Below are 20,645 nucleotides of genomic sequence, written 5' to 3' on the forward strand. Positions count from 1 at the left end.
ACCTCTTCCCCAATAAGCAACCACTGACCTGCTTCTTGTCCCTGTAAGAGTGCATTTTCCAGAATTTTCTTTTTTCTTTTATTATCTTTTTAAAATTAAAATATAGTTGATGTACAATATTGTTAGTCTCATGTGTACTACATGATTATCTGACATTTGCATACATTAGGAAATGATCACCATTGTAAGTCTAGTAACCATCTGTCCCCATATAATGTAATTACAATATTATTGACCATATTCCTTATGCTGTATATTCCATCCCATGGCTTATTTATTTTATAAGTAAAGATTTGTATCACTTCCCTTCACCTATTTCACCCTCACCACCTTCCCCTCTGGCAACCACCAGTTTATTCTCTGTACCTATGAGTCTGTTTCCATTTTGTTTTGTTTGTTTTGTTTTTTTAGATTCCACATATAAGTGAGATTGTACAGTATTTGTCTTTCTCTGTCTGACTTATTTCAGTTAGCATAATACCCTCTAGATCCATCCATGTTGTCACAAATGGCAAGATGTTTTTCTGGTTGAGTAATATCCCATTCACCACTTGTTTATCCATTCATCTATTGACGGACACTTAAGTTGCTTCTGTATCTTGGTTATTGTAAATAATGTTGCAATGAACATTGGTGTGTATATATTGTTTTGAATTAGTGTTTTTGTTTTCTTTGGGTAAATTACCCAGAAGTGAAATTGCTGGTTCGTGTGGTAGTTCTAGTTTTAAATTTTGGGGGGAAACTCCATACTGTTTTCCACAGAGGCTGCACCAATTTAAAATCCCACCAACAGTGCACAAAAGTTCCCTTTTCTCCACATCCTCGCCAACAATTGTTATTCGTTGTCTTTTTGATGATAGCCATTCTGGCAGGTGTGAGGTGGTGTCTTATTGTGGTTTTGATTTGCATTTCCCTGGTGATTAGTGATCTTGAGCATCTTTTCATGTGTCTGTTCTGGTCATCTGTGTCTTCTTTGGAGAAGTGTCTATTCAGGTCCTCTGCTCATTAAAAAAAATTTTTTTAATTTTTAATTTTTATTTTTTATTTTTGGTGGTACGTGGGCCTCTCACTGTTGTGGCCTCTCCCATTGCGGAGCACAGGCTCCGGGCGTGCAGGCTCAGCGGCCATGGCTCACGGGCCCAGCCGCTCCGCGGCATGTGGGGTCTTCCCGGACTGGGGCACGAACCCGTGTCCCCTGCATCGGCAGGTGGATTCTCAACCACTGTGCCACCAGGGAAGCCTCTAAATTTTTTATTTTTGGCTGCATCAGGGCTTAGTTGTGGCACGTGGGATCCTCATTGAGGTGTGAGGGATGTCTTGTTGAAGCATGTGGGCTCTTCATGGTGGCTCACGGGGTTTTCTCTCTAGTTGTGGTGTGCAGGCTCCAAAGTGCGAGGGCTCTAGTGTGCGGCATGCAGGCTCTCTAGTTGAGGCACGCAAGCTCAGTAGTTGTGGCGCGTGGGCTTAGCTGCCCTGCGGCATGTGGGATCTTAGTTCCCTGACCAGGGATGGAACCCACACCCTTTGCATTGTAAGGCGGATTCTTTACCACTGGACCACCAGGGAAGTCCATGCCCATTTTTTAATCAGGTTGTTTGTTTTTTGATGTTGTCTGAGTTCTTTGTATGATTTGGATATTAACCCCTTATTAGATATTTTATTTGCAAATATCTTCTCCCATTCAGTAGGTGACCTCTTCGTTTTGTTGATAGTTACCTTCGTTATGTGAAACCCTAGTTTGATGTAGTGTCATTTGTTTATTTTTGTTTTTGTTTCCCTTGCCTGAGGAGACAGATCCAAAAAAAAATGTTAAGACCTACATCAGAAAGCATACTACCTGTGTTTCCTTCTAGGATTTTATGGTTTCAGATCTCACATTTAAATCTTTAATCCATTTTGAGTTTATTTTTGTATATGGCTTAAGAACGTAGTCCAGTTTGATTCTTTTGCATATAGCTGTCCAGTTTTCCCAACACCATTGATTAAAAAGACTTTTTCCCCACTCTGTATTCTTACCTCCTTTGTCATAGATTAATTGACCATATAATCGTGGGTTTATTTCTGGGCTCTATTCTGTTCCATTGATCTGCTTTTGTGCCAGTACTATACTGTTTTGATTACTGTAGCTTTGTAGTATAGTTTGAAATCAGAGAGACGATACCTCTAGCTTTGTTCTTCTTTCTCAAGATTAATTTGGATATTAGGGATCTTTTGTGTTTCCATACAAATTTTAGAATTATTTGTTCTAGTTCTGTGAAAAATGTCTTTGGCAATTTGATAGGGATTGCATTGAATCTGTAGATTGCCTTGGGTAGTATGGTCATTTTAACAGATTAAATCTTCCAATCCATGAGCACGGTATATTTTTCCCTCTATTTGTATCCTCTTCACTTTCTTTCATCAACATCTTATAGTTTTCAGAGTTAGATTTATTCCTAGGTACTTCATTCTTTTTGATGTAACTATAAATGGGGCTGTTGTCTTAATTTCTCTTTCTTTTTTGGGGGCTGCACTGGGTCTTCATTGTGGAGTGTAGTCTTCTCTCTAGTTGCGGCACAAGGGCTGCTTTCTAGTTGTGGTGCATGGGCTTCTCTAGTTGTGTGTGGACTTCTTGTTGCAGCACGTGGACTTAATATCCCACATGCTGTGGGGCAACTAGTTCCCCCACTAGGTATTGAACCCTCAACCCCTGCGTTGGAAGAAGAATTCTTAACCACTGGACCATGGGGGAAGTCCCTTAATTTCTCTTTCTGATAGTACGTTATTAGTGTATAGAAATACAACAGCTTCCTGTATAATTTTGTATCCTGCAACTTTACCTAATTCATTTTTGTTCTAATAGTTTTTTGATAGCATCTTGAGGATTTTCTATGTCTTGTCACCTGCAAACAGTGACAGTTTTACTTCTTCCTTTCTAACTTGGATTCCTTTTATTTCTTGTGTGATTGCTGTGGCTATGACTTCCAATACTATGTTGAATAAAATTGATGAGAGTGGGTATCTTTGTCTTGTTACTGATTTTAGAGGAAATGACCATTAAGTATGATGTTGGATGTGGGTTTGTCATATATGGCATTTATTATGTTGAGATGTATTCCTTCTATACCCACTTTGTTGAGGGTTTTTATCATAAATAGATGTTGAATTTTCAAAAGCATTTTCTGCTCTATTGAGTTGATCATATGATTTTCATTCTTCAATTTCTTAATGTGGTGTATCACATGGACTGATTTGCAGATTTGGGGTTTTTTTAATTGAAGTATAGTTGATTTACAATGTTGCATTAGTTTCAGGTGTTCAGCAAAGTGATTCATTTATACATATATATATATGTATGTCTATTCTTTTTCAGATTCTTTTCTCTTATAGGTTATTACAAAGTATTGAGTATAGTTCCCTGTGTTATACAGTAGGACCTTGTTGGTTATCTATTTTATGTATAATAGTGTGTATATGTTAATCCCAAACACCTAATTTATCCCTCCCACTGATTTGCAGATTTTGAACCACCCTTGCATCCTGGGATAAATCCCACTTGATCATGGTGTTTGATCCTTTTAATGTATTGTTGAATTTGATTTGCTAATATTTCATGGAGAATTTTTGAATCTATGTTCATCAGTGATATTGGCCTGTAATTTTCTTTATTGTGGTATCTTCAGAATTTTATTTATATGGATCATACAGTATGTACTCTTTTTGTCTAGCTACTTTTATTCATCACTGCTATTTTGAGATTTGTTCAAGTTGTTTTGTGTATCAATAATTAATTTTTTATTGCTGAAAAGTATTCCATTGTTTGGGTATATCACAATTTATTTATCTATTTACCCATCTATGAATATTTAGGTTGTTCCCACCTTTTGGCTATTACCAATAAAGCTGCTGTGAACATTCATATACAAGATTTCATATGGACAAACACTTTTGTTTTCCTTGTGTAAACATGTAAGAGTAAAATGGCTGGATCATATGGTAGGTGTATGTTTAACTATTTTTGAAAACAGACTGGCAGGTGTATGTTCAACTATTTTTTTTTTTTTTTTTTTTTTTTTGCGGTATGCGGGCCTCTCACTGTTGTGGCCTCTCCCGCTGCGGAGCACAGGCTCCGGACGCGCAGGCCCAGCGGCCACGGCTCACGGGCTTAGTCGCTCCGCGGCATGTGGGATCCTCCCGGACCAGGGCACGAACCCGTGTCTCCTGCATCGTCAGGCGGACTCTCAACCACTGCGCCACCAGGGAAGCCCTGTTCAACTATTTTTGAAAACAGACTGGCAATTTCTTAAATAGTTGTACAACTATACATTCCCACAAGCAGTGTACGAGAGTTCCAACTGTCTTTTAGATATTAATATTAGTCATTCTAATAGATGTGTAGTAGTAACACATTTAATGTGATTAATTAAAATGTTAGGTTTACATCTGTCATTTTGCTACATATTTTCTATAGTTCCATCTGTACTTTTGTACATTTAAAAATTTTTCAGCCTTCTTTTGAATGAACTGAGTCTTATTTATGATTCCATTTTATTTTTTTTGACTTATTAGCTATAATTCTTTGGTTATTTTAGTGGCTGCTTTAGTGTTTAGAGCATGCACCATTAAAATGATCACAGTCTACTTTCAAGTGATATTATACCACTGTAAGTATTGAATAAGAATCTTACAATAGTATGCCTCCATTTCTTCTGTTCTGACTTTCTGCTATCATTAGCATATATTTTCCTTTTACATGTGTTATAAATCCCACACTACATTTTTATTTTTGTTTAACAATCAATTACCTTTTACAAGTATTAAAATAATAATTAAAATATCTTATATGTTTACCCATGTAATTACCCTTTTCAGTGCTTTTTATTTCCTTAGTGTAGATCCATATTTCCACATGATATCATTTCATTTTGGCTTTTCCCTTTAACATTTCCTACAATGTGGGTCTGATGGTGATGAATTCTTTGTTTTTTATGTATAAAAATTTCTTAAGCCATTATTTTTGAAATGTATTTTAATGGGTATAGAATTCTAGATTGACATTTTTTTTCTTTCAGTTCTTTAAAGGTGTTGCCCTACTGTCTTCTGTCAACAATTCTTTCTACTAAGAAATCTACATCATTTTTATCTTTGTTCCCCTGTACATAATGTGTCTTTTTTTCTGGTTGCTTTTAAGATTTTCTCTTTATCATCTGTTTTGAGCAATTTGATTATGATATACCCTATAGTTTTCTTCATATTTCTTGTGCTCAGAGTTCATTAAGCTTCGTGAATCTGTGGGTTTATAGTTTTAATCAAATTAAAGATTTGGGGACCATTATTTCTTCAAAAAAAAATTCCATCCCTCCCCCCTCATCTCCTTTGGAGACACCTATTACACAGTTATTAGGTCACTTGAAATTGTCCTATAGCTCACTGAAACTCTGTTCATTAAAATATTTTCGCATTTTGGATAGTTTCTATTGCTATATCTTCAAGTTCATTAATCTTTCAAATCTGCCATCAATTCCCTCCAGTATGTTTTTCATCTCACTCATTGTAGTTTTCATCTCTAGAAGTTTAATTTGATTTTTAAAAATGTTCTTGTCTAGCTAATTCTAATATCTGGGTCAGTTCTGACTTATTATTTTCTATATTATGGATCTGATTTTCCCTGCTTCTTTGTGTGCTTTCTTGTTATTAATCAGCTGCCAGACATTATGAATTTTACTTTGAGTGCTGGATTTTTTATATTTTTATAAATATTATTGAACTTTTTTTCTGGGAAGCAGTTAAGTTATTTGGAAAGAGTTTGATCCTTTTGGGTCTTGTTTTTTAAGGTGTGTTAGTTGGGAGCATATCAGTACTCTTTCTAAGTCTAATTATTCCCCATTACTGAGGCAAGACCTTTCTGAGTACTCTACCCAATGCCTCATGAATCATGAGGTATTCCAGTCTGCCTGGTGGGCACAGGCAGTATTCCCAACCCTGTGTGAGCTCTGGGCACTTTTCCCACTAATCCTTTTGGGTGGTTCTTTCCCTGGTTTCAAGTAGTTTCTGCACATGTTTGGGCAAATCAATACTTGGCTAAATACTCAAGGGGGACCCTCTGCACATCTCTGGAGTTCTTTCTGTGCAGCTCTCTTCTCTCTGGTACTCTGTCCTGTGGTCTCCATCCTCTTGCTCTTCTCAGAATCTCAGCTCTGTTTCCTCAGCTCAGGTAGGTTGCTGGGCTCCACTTGGGTCCCCTTGCCTGCATCGTGGCTGGAAAACTCTCTCAAGGCAGTAAGTTGGGTGCTTGTAATCATAGGGCTCATCTTGTCTTATCTTCAGCTTTCACTGTCTTTCATTGCCTGGTGTCTAGTGTCTTAAACTGTTGCTTCATATATTGTCCATTGTTGGCTACTTTAGGAAAGGGAGTAGATTTGGTCACCATTACTCTGTCTTGGCAGGAAGTAAAAGGCAGAAGTCCTCTTCTCCCACCCCCACTGGCAAGTTCCTAATTGCATGTTTATAGCTTTTAATTTTTCTTCCCCTATATGGTCTATGGCCCTATATTAGCCAGAGTTAAATCAAGGAAGCAGAACTACAATGGATATTACAGAATGAGGAATTATTAGAGGAATTAGGGTTTACTCCAGTGGTTCCCAGTGTATGCTCCCTGGACCAACAGCATCAAGCATCAGCATTTCCTGGGGATTTGATAGAAATGCAAATATCTAGGCCCCACCACAGACCTAGAAGCTCTGGGGGTAAGACTCAGAAAGTTGGTTTTAGTAAACCCTCTAGGTAATCCAGATGCCTGTTGAAGTTTGAGAGCCACTGCTTTACATAATTGGAGGAGAGACTGGGGAAGTAATGGTCCAAATGAAGGTGTTAAAAAAAAAAAAAAAAAAAAAAAAAAACCAGGGGAAAAATCACTAACTGACTTTCTTAATCACTATTTTGGGTGAACTAGTTAGTACTTTCAGGGAAGTCTGGAAGTGAGGAACATCAGCTGCTGGAATGGGATCACACAGGGAACTGGGATAGAAGACCATGGAAGGCTGTTGTCTCTTCATAGCTACGCTCTGTGAATTCACAGCCAAGTGGTCTGGCAATAGGTCTGGGTTGCTATTGGTCAGCAGAGCTAGCAATAAAGAAAAAGAGCTGGACATAGAGCAAGAACAAGGATGTGGAGCAAAAAAAATAGCAAGGGAAAACTGGAACTTTCTGGCACTTCTCTGTCTCTCCTCACCTCTGACCATGATGACCTTCAGATTGTAATGCCTGCTGCTTCAGTTTCACCTCCCAAATCTTGTGCAAATTTTCTTTTGGTCAACTCTGATCCCGAGCCAAACAGGGAAGGGGATTGTGGGAAATTTAATTTTAGCTTAGTCATGTTAATACACTACAAATCTACCAAAGTCAACTTAACAAGACAGGAGATTCTAGGAAATGTAGTTCCAGATTAGCTAAATGGACAATTAAAAAACCCACAACATTCTATCCCAGGTTAACATGACATTCAGTCACACCTCTTTTACACCATATTTAACTTCTAAAGTAAAAAATCTGCAAAATCATGCATCTGATCAACATACTCCTGTCCATCAAAAAATCAAAAGCATGCTAACCATCTCCCCAAAGAGGATACAAATTCCTATATGTCACTTTATTTTCAGGTGATGTCCAAGCCTTTTCTAGTGGGTCAAAACCCACTTTGATATCTATAATACATCTTATCTTAGACGGTAGGAGAATGAGATGAGAAAAAAGAAGAACTAGTTGATACATACCTGACAGATTTATAATAAAATAAGGAAGAAATACTCATAACTATTATAGTCCTCATTTCTACAACTAGTCATGTGGCCATAAATGTTATCTGTAAATTCCTTCTTCCTTCTTCCACTACCCATTCCATATTTCCTTTACCCTCTGCAAGTACCTTGGATAGTCCTGATTCCTTGTCTGATGGAATGACCCAAACCTTCATTCCTGAAGAGTCTGGACTATTACTAATCCAGCCTGTGCTAAATTGTTGTGGTTTTCCATTAACTTTTATCACTTTATATGGTAGTATTAAGAGCAGCCCCAGGAGATCTACTGCACTCCAGACAAAGTTTTACTTACCTCTTTGTGTAATCACAACCAATTTCCCCTTTCCAATTAGGATCAATAGTCACAAAGCAGCCCAATGGTTGGTTAGCATGAGAAGCCCAAAGTAGGCAGAAGCCTGGTGTGGCAGGCTCAGTTTCGAGTTTAATAGAACTTCTGCTGAGTTCTCTGGAGGAAGCATTTCTCTCTTGGGAATTAATTAATTTAATTAATTAAGTTTTTAAAATATAATTTTTTTTTTTTTTTTTTGTGGTACGCGGGCCTCTCACTGCTGTGGCCTCTCCCGTTGCGGAGCACAGGCTCCGGACGCGCAGGCTCAGCGGCCATGGCTCACGGGCCCAGCCGCTCCGCGGCACGTGGGATCTTCCCGGACCGGGGCACGAACCCGCGTCCCCCGCATCAGCAGGCGGACTCTCAACCACTGCGCCACCAGGGAAGCCCCTAAAATATAAATTTATTTATTTAATTTTGGCTGCATTGGGTCTTCGTTGCTGCGCGCGGGCTTTCTCTAGTTGTGGTGAGCGGGAGCTACTCTTCGTTGCGGTGCATGGGCTTCTCATTGTGGTGGCTTCTCTTGTTGCAGATCATGGGCTCTAGGCACGCAGGCTTAGTTGCCCCGCAGCATGCGGGATCTTCCCGGACCAGGGATTGAACCTGTGTCCCCTGCATTGGCAGGTGGATTCTTAACCACTGTGCCACCAGGGAAGTCCACAGAAGCTGTTTTTCAAAAGGGGAATAGTTTTCTGCAGAGGATAGCATAGCTTTTTTCAAAATCCTAAATGTCTGTGCTGTCATTCACCTACAGGAGCCTGCCAAAAGCTCTATACAAGCATCACTATCTGCCACAGACACTTTGAGATCATTGGATCTGCTGGATCATAAGGCCTAAGTGGCAGAGCAAACTGTACTGTAGCTTGGACCTGCTGCAGAGCCTTCTCTGGTTCTGGGCCATTGTTAAAAAGACAAAAATTCCAATTTCTCAGCAAACGACTTGAAGTAATACGTAGACGGAGCCAGATGTGGCAATCTGCCCTTTACCTAGAAAGGGATATTGCAACATGCCCCAGTTTATTGGACCCCTAGGATTTCACTGGGGCGGGCAGGTCCATGATTTTTTGGTGGAATCTATTTCCTATCTTCTGGCATGCTTGAATTTTACCAAAGTATTCAAGGTAGATGCTGCATCCTGCTATAATGTAGTGGGCCAGCGTGATGATGGCCTGTAGAATTCAGTGATGATCCGTCTCTGTAGACCAGCTAGAGAGGTAATAGAACCCTGACACAGACCAATAAAGTGTGTTGCTGGTCCTGCCTGCTGAAAACCAACTATTTCATACAGTCTTTACTATCAGGTCTAGAGAAAGAAAGGGTACCCTCTATCAGTAGCTGTATACCAGGTGGCAGGGAATGTGTTGATTTGTTCCAGCAAAAAACACACACATCTGGAACAGCAGTTGCAACTGGTATCATCACTTAAGTTTATGATAATCCACTGTCATTTCCGACCATTCACTTGTCTCCTGCACAAACGAGATACGTGTGTTGAAGGAAGATGTAGTAGAAACCACCAATCTTTTTTTTTTTTTTTAAATATTTATTTATTTATTTTGGCTGCGCCGGGTCTTAGTTGCAGCATGCGAACTTAGTTGTGGCATGCATGTGGGATCTAGTTCCCCAACTAGATGCAGGACCAAACCTGGGCCCCCTGCATTGAGAGTGCGGAGTCTCATCCACTGGAAGGGAAGGCCTATAAACCACCAATCTTGGATCTTTTAAATCTTCATTGGTGGAACTAATCTCTGCAGTCTCTTCAGGAACGTGGTATTGGTTTTGGTTCACTACTTTGATAGTTAGAGGCAGTTCTAGTGGCTTCTACATAGCATTTTCTACCATGATATTTATTATTCCATGGGTCAGGGAACTAATTTGGTGATTTTGCCTGTTGCTGAGGATGTCAATTCCCACTATGCAATCTAGACCTGGGTTTGGGGACCCAATATGTCAACTGTGAGATGGACCCAAGACAAAACTCCATGGATCACTTGACCTCCAGAAGCCTTTACTCTGACCTGTAGCATTTTGGGCCCCCAGTAGTCCTCAAAAGTCTAGTTATTCCCTCTTTCCCAATATATAGTCACACTAGCAAATGGTCACAGGTCCTTTTGAGGAAGGCTTCTCTTTTATTCAAGAGGCTCTGTGTCAGCCAACTGTCTCGCACCTGGAAACTTCAGAGATCAACAGATTGGCTCAAGTCAGAATTCTGTTAATCAGATCCAGAGATTTTCTGTGTATACAAATAAAGTAAAACTTTAGAAGGCTGCCATCAATTTCAGTCCTATGGACACAGTAACCAATTAGCTAAGGACAAAGCTATCTACAGATAAGGGACCCTCTTCAAAACTCCCAGGGAGGGCTTCCCTGGTGGCGCAGTGGTTGAGGATCCGCCTGCCGATGCAGGGGACATGGGTTCTTGCCCCGGCCCGGGAAGATCCCACATGCCGCGGAGCGGCTGGGCCCGTGAGCCATGGCCGCTGAGCCTGTGCGTCCGGAGCCTGTGCTCCGCAACAGGAGAGGCCACAACAGTGAGAGGCCCATGTACCACCGAAAAAAAAAAAAAAAAAACAACTCCCAGGGAGGCCTTCTTGTTCTGTTTGTATGTTAATTGCATGTTCATATTTTTAATCTCATGTATGCAATTGAGGCCTTTTCTTTTTTTTTTTACCCTGTTCCAAAGAACAAGTTTTAAAAGGCCTACCACTTTTATGTGTGTGTGTGTGTGTGTGGTTGGTGGAGGAAAGGTACAAGGAAGTTATTTTTTTTATTGAAGTATAGTTGATTTACGATGTTGTGTTTCAGCTATACAGCACAGTGTTTCAGTGATATATATATATCTGTAGATATATAGATAGATATACTTTTCCAGACTCTTTTCCCTTATAGGTTATTACAGAATGTTGAGTATAGTTCCCTGTGCTATACAGTAGGTCCTTGTTGGTTATCTATTTTATATATAGTAGTGAGTATATGTTAATCCCATCCTCTTACTTTTCCCCTTTGGTAACCATAAATTTGTTTTCTATGTCTGTGGGTCTATTTCTGTTTTGTAAATAAGTTCATTTTTATCTCTTTTTTAAAGATTCCACATATAAGCGTATCATATGATATTTGTCTTTGGCTTACTTCGCTTAGTATGATAATCTCTAGGTCCTTCCATGTTGCTGCAAATGGCATTATTTCATTTTTTTATGGCTGAGTAATATTCCATTGTATATATGTATTACATCTTCTTTATGCATTCATCTGTTGATGGACATTTAGGTTGCTTCCGTGTCTTGGCTATCATAAATAGTGCTGCTATGAACATAGGGGTGCATGTAACTTTTCTAATTATAGTTTTCTCCAGATATATGCCCAGGAGTGGGGTTGCAGGATCATATGGTAACTCTATTTTTAGTTTTTTAAGGAAACTCCATACTGTTCTCCATAGTGGCTGCGCCAATTTACACTCGTACCAACAGTGTAGGAGGGTTCCTCTTTCTCCACACCCTCTCCAGCATTTATTATTATTATTATTATTGTGTGTGGTATGCGGGCCTCTCACTGTTGTGGCCTCTCCCATTGCGGAGCACAGGCTCTGGACGTGCAGGCTCAGCGGCCATGGCTCACGGGCCCAGCTGTTCCGTGGCATGTGGGATCTTCCCGGACCGGGGCACGAACCCGTGTCCCCTGCATTGGCAGGCGGACTCTCAACCACTGCGCCACCAGGGAAGTCCCAGCATTTATTACTTGTAGACTTTTTGATGGTGGCCATTCTGACCAGAGTGAGGTGATACCTCATTGTAATTTTGATTTGCATTTCTCTAATAATTAGTGATATTGAGCGTTTTTTCATGTGCCTTTTGGCCATCTGTATGTCGTCTTTGGAGAAGTATTTAGATCATCTGCCCACTTTTTGATTGGGTTGTTTTTCTGTTGAGTTGTATGAGCTGTTTGTATATTTTGGAAATTAATCCCTTGTCGGTCATATCATTTGCAAATATTTTTTCCCAGTCCGTAGGTTGTATTATTGCTGATTGTCATAGCCCCTTGATTTCCTTATGCCTCGTCCTTTACCTGCACTTAATCCCATGGTACTACCAGTGAAAATTTGAATTGTGATGCCACTGTATATCATGAATTATTCATGTTCCAACCCATCCACCAACCCCCATAAGGAGGTTATCATTGAGCTCATCAAATATAACTAACCCAATCCCAGAATCTCATTTTAAGAGTCTGTTTCCTGGGGCCACTTCTGGTACCAATTACTCTGTCTGGGTCCCAACAAGAAACAGATGGCATAGGAAAATTTGAGGAGAGTTTATTTACGTCTGGCCTATTTACAAAAGCATGGGTGTCGGGAAAATCTACCAAGGGGAGAGGATGGTTACCAGAAAATGGAGGGAGAGCGTGACAGACTCAGCTGCAGAGATCTCCAGTTGAGAAACAAAGCAGCTAGAGACATCTTACGGGAACGGAATTAAAGGAATACAAACTCCTACCTCACTCTTTTGCTAATTTCCCGAGGAGGAATCCCTGGTGAGCAAACCCAAATGGGAGCCGGTGAGCAGAGGAAATATTTACGTGGTTCATACAGGTCAATCTCTGGAGACAGTAAACTGAGGGAGGGTGGGACAAATCCAGAGGCAGAGAGATAGCCATATGCTGTTCCGCGATAAGATTAACAGGATAATGGAAATGCACCTAATGAACTAGGAACAAACAACTGCCCACACAGCATCTACAAGAAAAATTGATCTTCGGCCAGACTGTACACATCCATTCTTTGCTCCTTAGATGAAAAGGTTGACGGCATGTCTCCGTACATTTCTTCTGTGTATTGTAGTGAAAGAACTGAATTTACAAATTTCTTGACTGCTGCTGTAGCTTCCTATATTTTGAAATCAGGTAATGAGTCCTCCAATCTTGTTCTCTTCCAAAACTGTTATGGCGGTTTGCCTTTCCATATGAATTTATTTCTCTCATCAGCACATTTTGCAGTTTTCAGCATACATGTCTGGAACATTATTTTGTTATACTGAAGTCTTTCTTTTGGGGTGGGGGGCGAAGATGCTGTGTCCAGCTTCGTGTCTGGATTTCTCCAATTATTTAGGTCTTTTGATTTCATTAGTATTTCTTGGTCTCAGAATACAAATTCCATTCATACCGTTAATTCCTAATAATTTTTGTTCAACTTTCTAAAATATCTAAACAATTCTAGGAGGTGACTGACTACTGGCAGTCCCCCGGACATACTGTGGACCAACATCTCTTTCCTTCCCAACTGATTATCTGTTCTGTGTTTAGGCTATGAAAACAGTGAAATGCAAACGGTGGGACAATGAATAAGGCTTGACAAAGGTGCTCACATATCTTATTCAGAGGAGTAGTGCTGAGAATCCTACTGCTTTACCAGAAATGTGAGTTATTTAAGTAAAAATAATTTCAAAGGCAAGTATTCCTAAACCGCACAGCCTGCTGGTAAAGACACACGACACACACATCTGAAGTTCCAGTGGGCTTTTATTGAGATAAAGTAACAAAAATCAAGATTTTATCAACCAGCTTTTAACTTTATAAACTCAGCAGACACTCTGGTCCATATATGTGTACATACAACATAACACATTCCAACAAAAACAGAGCCCCACTGGAACATTTGCCAATTAACAGAAAGCCAATTTTCCCTTTCCCCAAATGTTTTCAAAATTGAGTTCACTTCTCAGTGGAACTGGTCCCTTGTGGCTAGGGACATTAAATTCTATCCCATTTTGTACTAAACAAAAAATTTTTTTCAAGTTTTAACTTTGTTTCAAAAAAGGGACTAGCGACTTGGTTTTCTCCAGGGACCCTCCCTCACAACCACTGGGTAAAGTACAGCAGCCTGTACCTTAGCAACACAACCCTATCCCCCCCTACACCCCCCCACCCAGTATTGTCTACTGGAGAATTTAAACACACTTCTGTTGGAACCTGTCAGCTACGGAGGGGCAGAATCCAGGTGCCAGGCTAGCGCCCTCTTACCTCATGAACTGTTACAACCTTTGGACACTGAACTCTTTACCCCAAAGATGAGTTTTTAAATCAGCGAGTGGGTTTTCTTTGGAAGTTTTAAAAAACTACCTTTAAGGATATAAAGTACAATTATAAGCTCACCAAAGTCCACTAAAATTCACCAAAGTTGACTGACGTCAGCTCCCACGAGGCCAATAATTTTGCTTGACAAAGGTATTTTGCCAGAAAATGATTCCACAATAACAGCTTAAGAGACACAGAACGTTGAAAAAGGAGATTAAAATAACATGGCTTAGTTCCCAAGAACTTATTTCATCTTTTTGTTACTCATCTATAAGGTCAGGAGTGTGACTAAAGGCAGTTTCTGATGAGGTTATGAGCTTCCAAAGTGTTTCTAAATCCTTAGTGCAGATACCCTCCCTTTTGGGGCAAAGTAACCTCCCTCCCACCCCTATTAAAAAAAAAAAAAAATCAAGTGATCAGAATGAGATGTTTTGATTCCAACAATTTACACTCAAGGCTTTGTGCTGGGTTGTCTGGTTCTAACCCAAGCATGGTGGTCTCTAACACAAAGCACATGGTAAAGGAAAGATGCTCCCATCTCATTCTGAAAACAAATATTGATAACCAATTGCCTCCCCCCTCCCCCCAGTCTTTGGGGCCAACCCATATTATAATGCTGGGACCAAGTTGAAAATAATTTAGAGATTATATTTAGGTTTCTCTCTCCCTTACTTCTTCCCATGGAAGATCATTTTAGAATAAATTTATTCCATTCCATTACTAAGCGAAAAGACAAAGTTTCTCCATCGGAACGTAAGGAAAAGGACAGAGGCAAGCTGTGTAACAGTCCACAACCCATTACACAACTATATAACCACTGGTTAAGCCAGGTGCTGAATCTAATTTAAATATTAAAAATAGGGCAAATAGTTTTCATCCAAATGAACCAGTGGTAAAATATTACCATTACTTAAAATAAACACCCAATACGGCAAGGAACACAAAAACAACTTCCAATGGTAACAATGCTCCTGATTTTAAGGGCGATTAAAAAAAAAAAAAAAAAAAGACTAGGCTTTGACCTAGTCCTTTGAGCATCTTTCCATTTAACAATTCCTATTCAAGAGACAAGCACCAAAACTGGACAGCTGCCTCTACAAGACTGTGTCCAATAGTGGTGTCCCAGATAGTTTTAAGTGCCACTCCTCGTCAGAGGCTGTACTTCAGTAATACTTCCAATTTAAATCTGTGCTTTTAGAGGGACCCACAGGCATGTGGCACCAGGCGGAGCACAGTCTGAGGACGGCAAAGAAGACTGTGCTGCTTAGTCACCCACACACTCTCTAGCGAGACGCAAATTTGCATTTATGAGCATTCCTTGCTTTTCTTCTATAATGAATGATCCCTCTTATCTCGCCAGAGGTGGGGGAGAAAGAGAGAGCTGCATCAGTACAAGGGCAAGATTTTTGGTCAAAAGTTGATGCCTTTTAAATTCCCTCCCCCCACCCCTCCCCGGAAAAAGGTTACTTACTTAAGTAGGCCTTGTATTTAGTAACCAACATTGGCTGGATAGACACATGTGGCTTGGCTACCAGATAAATGAGTTATTCTTTTTGGGGTCTGTACTGTGCAGCTCTTGCTACAGTTTTTAAGGAGTTGGGGCTATGTCTGATCAGGAGGCATCTGCAGGATTTTGATCCTCAAGGAATTTGGGGTGAGTCACAATTTTGCTTAGAACTAGGCAGAGTCAAAAAGCAAAGTTGAATAACTGATTTCTTTTTCCAGATGAATTAAGCATGAAAGTTTATGCAGGACACATCTTGCAATATTTTAGGGTTTTGGAAAACAATGGAATATGGAAATCAAATTTTTTTAATTTTATTTTTTCCTTTTTTTAAAAAAAATCCTAGATGCCTCCTAATTGACCTAGTATACTGGGTTAAAAGGGAATTAAAAACATTAAAAAAAAAAGTTCACTGGTTTTGCTTCATCTCACTCCTTTTGCCTGGAGATCAGGCCAAACATCAAGCATGTTGGGAGGGGCACAATTTAAAGCAACACTATTGACTGTAACGCATTTGCCAGCAATTTACAATGCAAAATGACAGATAATTCTTGTCACAAAGCAAGAGGATGGCAAGCAGCTTTCTGTAGCATCAAAGTTAACAGCTCTCAGGGGTTGCCCATTCCTGCAAGTTTATGTATCAAGGTGGGCAGAAGGCAACACACACTTACACAGCACAGGAGAAGATCCACAGAAAGTAAGCCCCAGAACTGCTAATGTTACCACAACTGGTACTGGCTAATATTCTGAAACGCAAATCCATGCTTTATACATATACTGCTCAAAGAAACTGCCACTCAATCACACTGCCACACTGCAAATTATTCTTTGTCCCTTTTTGCTGAGCTTGAAAAGTTTCTCAAACTTTTAAAAAGGGGGGAAGAAACATGATCAGAGAGAGCATCTCAAAAATAACATCTTGAATTACAGGTTTCTGAAGCTTCCATGCTCTCTTGTCAGGCCTCCTCCAAAGGTACTATATAAGACAAAGTGTGGCAGCAGTGAATCCCAGACTTCTGGGTCCCTTTTCCAACAGAGGGTGTCCCTGTAGAGGTCTGCTCTCTACAGTTAAGAAGCCAAAGTACTTTTTTAGAATTTAGTGTTGCGGAAAACTGAGCCCCTCTCATCTTTAGCTGCTCCCATAATCACTCTAATCCCCTTAATCCCAGCAACCTTCATCCAAAAAAAAAATATATATATATATGTATATATATATATATATGAACCCAGAAAAAACCCTATTTACAAAGTTTATACAAGTATACACACCCAATTTTCTATGGGACACGCTCTGCCACAGAGGAAAGAGGGTCAAAGGCTCTGACATGTCTACACATCAAGTGCCATAACTGCTAATGGAGGCGTATGTAAACCAGTCTTTAGTGTTCTGCTATAGAGCACAAAAGGCTTGTCATATGGCTCCTGCAATGATAGACTGCTCTTTCCTTTGGGAGCGATGATGTTGCATCTACTCAGCCCAGAAGAAATTTTTACTTGGGATTGTTTTTTTTTAAATACATGTATTTACAGTACGGATGAACTGCAGTTGCATATCAACTCCTCCACATAAAGAAAAAAAATGGTGTTTAACATTACTAATACGTTTCATCTTCCAGCCCTGGGCTTGAGTATCGGGTAGAAAGGGAAGAGAGAGACTTCAACTTGAAACCAAAACGGAAAGACAAAAATTTTAAAAAGAAAAAAACAATGCTACTGTTGATTCCTTGGGCTGTGTCTAAAAGATGATATTCTGAATGGTCTCATAGCATAAGGCACTTTGCACAAATAAGTAATAAGCTCTTCAGGCTTAAAAAACGGATGAGTAACCAGGGAGAAGTTGAAATGCACTCAAGAGTCAGCTGTTGGAGAATTCTGAAATCGCAGACAAGCTTGTGTTCATCAAGATTCTTCTCTTTTTAGGGTTTCTCCCCTTCTTTCTCCTCCTTCCTTGTCCCCCTTCCCCAGAAAACATTTTAAAAAAACCAGCAGTTAGTGCAACTAATGTTCAGTCAGCACACAGTGCAAACAAGTGGAACAAAAAAGGTAAATTCCTTTTCAGCTTTTTTCTCTTCACTAATTAAAAAAAAAAATGTCTGAGCTCTTTTAAGTCTTCATAGTTCCAAAATAAAAGAAGATGAAAAACCCACAAAGAGAAGAGCATCCCCCCCAAATCGATGTGTCACAGATCCAAACGAGCCTTCTGTAGTTTGTCAAAACCTAGAGAAAAAAGAAGCCTAAAATTAATGCCATGAAAGCAATAAGAAATAGGATACACAGGCGTTCACAATCCCCATCCCACTACTCTCTATAACAGCTTCTACTGAGCCTGTCTGCCTACTATAGAATCCACTCAGGATTAAGAAATTTCTGCTATGTATCCCAGAGACAGAATGAAACCCTGAAAGTTCTGGTAACAGGCAGCAGTCTCTATGATAATTTAAAAAAAAATTTTTTTTTTTAAACCGTACATCAACTCAACAGCCTGCCAACGTATTAGCAAACATGGGCTAGGGCTTCCCTGGTGGTGCAGTGGTTGAGAGTCCGCCTGCCGATGCAGGGGACACGGGTTTGTGCCCTGGTCCGGGAGGATCCCGCGTGCCACGGAGCGGCTGGGCCCGTGAGCCATGGCCGCTGAGCCTGCACGTCCGGAGCCCGTGCTCTGCAACGGGAGAGGCCACAACAGTGAGAGGCCCCCATACCGCAAAAAAACAACAAAACAAAAAAAAACATGGGCTAGTTTTATATTTGTCCAAGGGTTTTGTGTTTGACATTTAAATTAGGATAAAAAGGTTAAAGAGAGTAATTTGAAAAATCTAAAAATAGTAACAGGTAGAATGTTCACTGTTGATTTGGAAACTAACAGCTCTAAAATTAAATCAGATTTTCCTTAGAGGAATGTAGGCTGTTTTAGAGGTTTTTCCCTATGTCAAGCCTTGTTTTAAGCATTTCTACCAGAGCCCAACAGTCACCAAAACATGAGAAACCATCTGCAGGAAACCAGAGTGGGCATTTAAAATAAGACAGTTATCATCATAACCTGATTACACCTTTAGCAATAAAATTTTACAGGTAATTTAACAATTTATTAAGGTACCCATTAGAAATTAAGAGTGAACACTAACAGAGATGACCGAGTGATAAAGGAAAAGAGCAAAAATATTTTCATATTCAAAATCGCTAAGATTCTTTTTTGCTTCCATTATTTTAGAAGTCTGAATCTGTCTTAAGTACTGCTCACATACTACATTACTTAGGAAGACTGTATTCAAGTGAACTGCATTTATGGATTCCCCAATAAGATCACAACTTCAACAGAGATACTTCCTGTTTACTGTCATTTATGCCAAGAGGTATTTCATCCTTTATGGCTAATTATATACCATGGAACATCAAATTTCCCCCAGGAAAGAGGACCTTGATTTCCTTTCTTTACACATTATGCTCACTTTGCTATTTTGTCGGGTACACACATGCTTGTTAAGGTTTCTCATCTTCTACAGGCTCGCTGTGGTATTCTGCCACATACAGGCTCTTGTCAATGTTACTTGGGATAGGTTTGATTTCTGTTCCCAGCTGCTCCTCAATACTTTTCAGGTTGAAGCGATCATCGTATGTGATCAAGTTGATGGCTAAGCCAAGATGACCAAAGCGACCTAACAAAAACCAATTTTAATTATTAATAAAACAGTTAAAGATGGGAATCAACGTGTAAGCACTAGTCTGTAAGTGGCAAATCCATACAAGATTTATGTTTTTGTTCAGTGCCATTCTGAGTATATGAACCCATACACGTTACAACTTCAGATTTCACAGCCTGAAGTAGTACTTCTATTTTACCTTTTTCAAATGAAAAAACCGGTGCTCATTTCTGTCAAAAGTTGCCAGAATATACATACTAAACAGTACCGTTAGAGAAGTGAGGTTCTCATTTGTGAATCTTAAATTAAGCATAAAATTATTTTAACTTTTAAAAATAAATGTTCTGGAAGAATTGGAAATTAATTTGATATATCAAACAACTAAATTAGTTTTAATTCACTGTTCTAACTGCTACCACACTCTACAAAGGAACAAAATTTAGTGATTAAACTTCTCAAACAACTTCTACGAAGAACACCTTCCTTTTCCTCACCTGATCTTCCAATACGATGGAGATAGGTCTCTGCCAGCTTTGGGAAGTCAAAGTTTATTACCACATTCACAGCTTGTATATCAATACCTCGGGTAAACAAATCTTAAAAAAAAAAAAAGAACAACAAACTCCATTATACCCTTCAATTTGGTGCCATAATACTCTTTAACATACATCTCTAATGTAACCTAAGCTTCTAATGTAACCTAAGCAAATTACTGGCATTATCTGTCATGCACATTACCATAAGCAGCTTTCTGCTCAACAAGTTACCTTTTCCCAGTCCTGTAACAAAGTTTTATAAAATGGTCTAAGGTGATTGTGCAAATCAAGGACGACCGACAAGCTACACACTTTTTTTTTTAAACATCTTTATTGGAGTATAACTTTTACAATAGTGTGTTTCTTTCTCCTTTACAACAAAGTGAATCAGTTATACATATACATATGTTCCCATATCTCTTCCCTCTTGCATCACCCTCTCTCCCACCCTCCCTATCCCACCCCTCTAGGTGGTCACAAAGCACAGAGGTGATCTCCCTATGCTATGCGGCAGCTTCCCACTAGCTATCTAATTTACATTTGCCTTTTTTTTTTTTTTTTTTTTTGCGGTATGCGGGCCTCTCACTGTTGTGGCCTCTCTCGTTGCGGAGGACGCGCAGGCCTAGCGGCCATGGCTCACGGGCTTAGTTGCTCCGCAGCATGTGGGATCTTCCCGGACCAGGGCACGAACCCGTGTCTCCTGCGTCGGCAGGCGGATTCTCAACCACTGCGCCACCAGGGAAGCCCCTAATTTACATTTGGTAGTGTGTATATATC

The 20,645-nt window shown here is 39.7% G+C and overlaps 1 protein-coding gene across 10 annotated transcripts in view; it reads right to left on the reverse strand.

The window, feature by feature from the left end:
- Positions 1-16,932: 16,932 nt before the first annotated feature.
- The window catches only part of DDX6 (DEAD-box helicase 6), a 33,070-nt gene continuing 29,357 nt past the window's right edge, over positions 16,933-20,645 (reverse strand). For 5 of the 10 annotated variants that reach the window (XM_059070077.2, XM_059070078.2, XM_059070082.2 and 2 more), the window contains exons 12-14: positions 19,827-19,928; positions 19,141-19,347; positions 17,207-17,911 (exon numbers count right to left, since the gene is read on the reverse strand). In XM_059070077.2, coding sequence (XP_058926060.1) covers positions 19,172-19,347; positions 19,827-19,928 — 278 coding nt within the window. In that variant the 3' untranslated portion in view covers positions 17,207-17,911; positions 19,141-19,171. Of the gene's footprint in view, positions 17,912-19,140; positions 19,348-19,826; positions 19,929-20,645 lie in introns of all 10 variants that reach the window. The other 5 variants (XM_059070080.2, XM_067039084.1, XM_067039085.1 and 2 more) reach the window with 3 other exon arrangements.

This window comes from Kogia breviceps, chromosome 7, assembly GCF_026419965.1.
Source record: "Kogia breviceps isolate mKogBre1 chromosome 7, mKogBre1 haplotype 1, whole genome shotgun sequence".
NCBI classification, from domain to species: Eukaryota; Metazoa; Chordata; class Mammalia; order Artiodactyla; family Physeteridae; genus Kogia; species Kogia breviceps.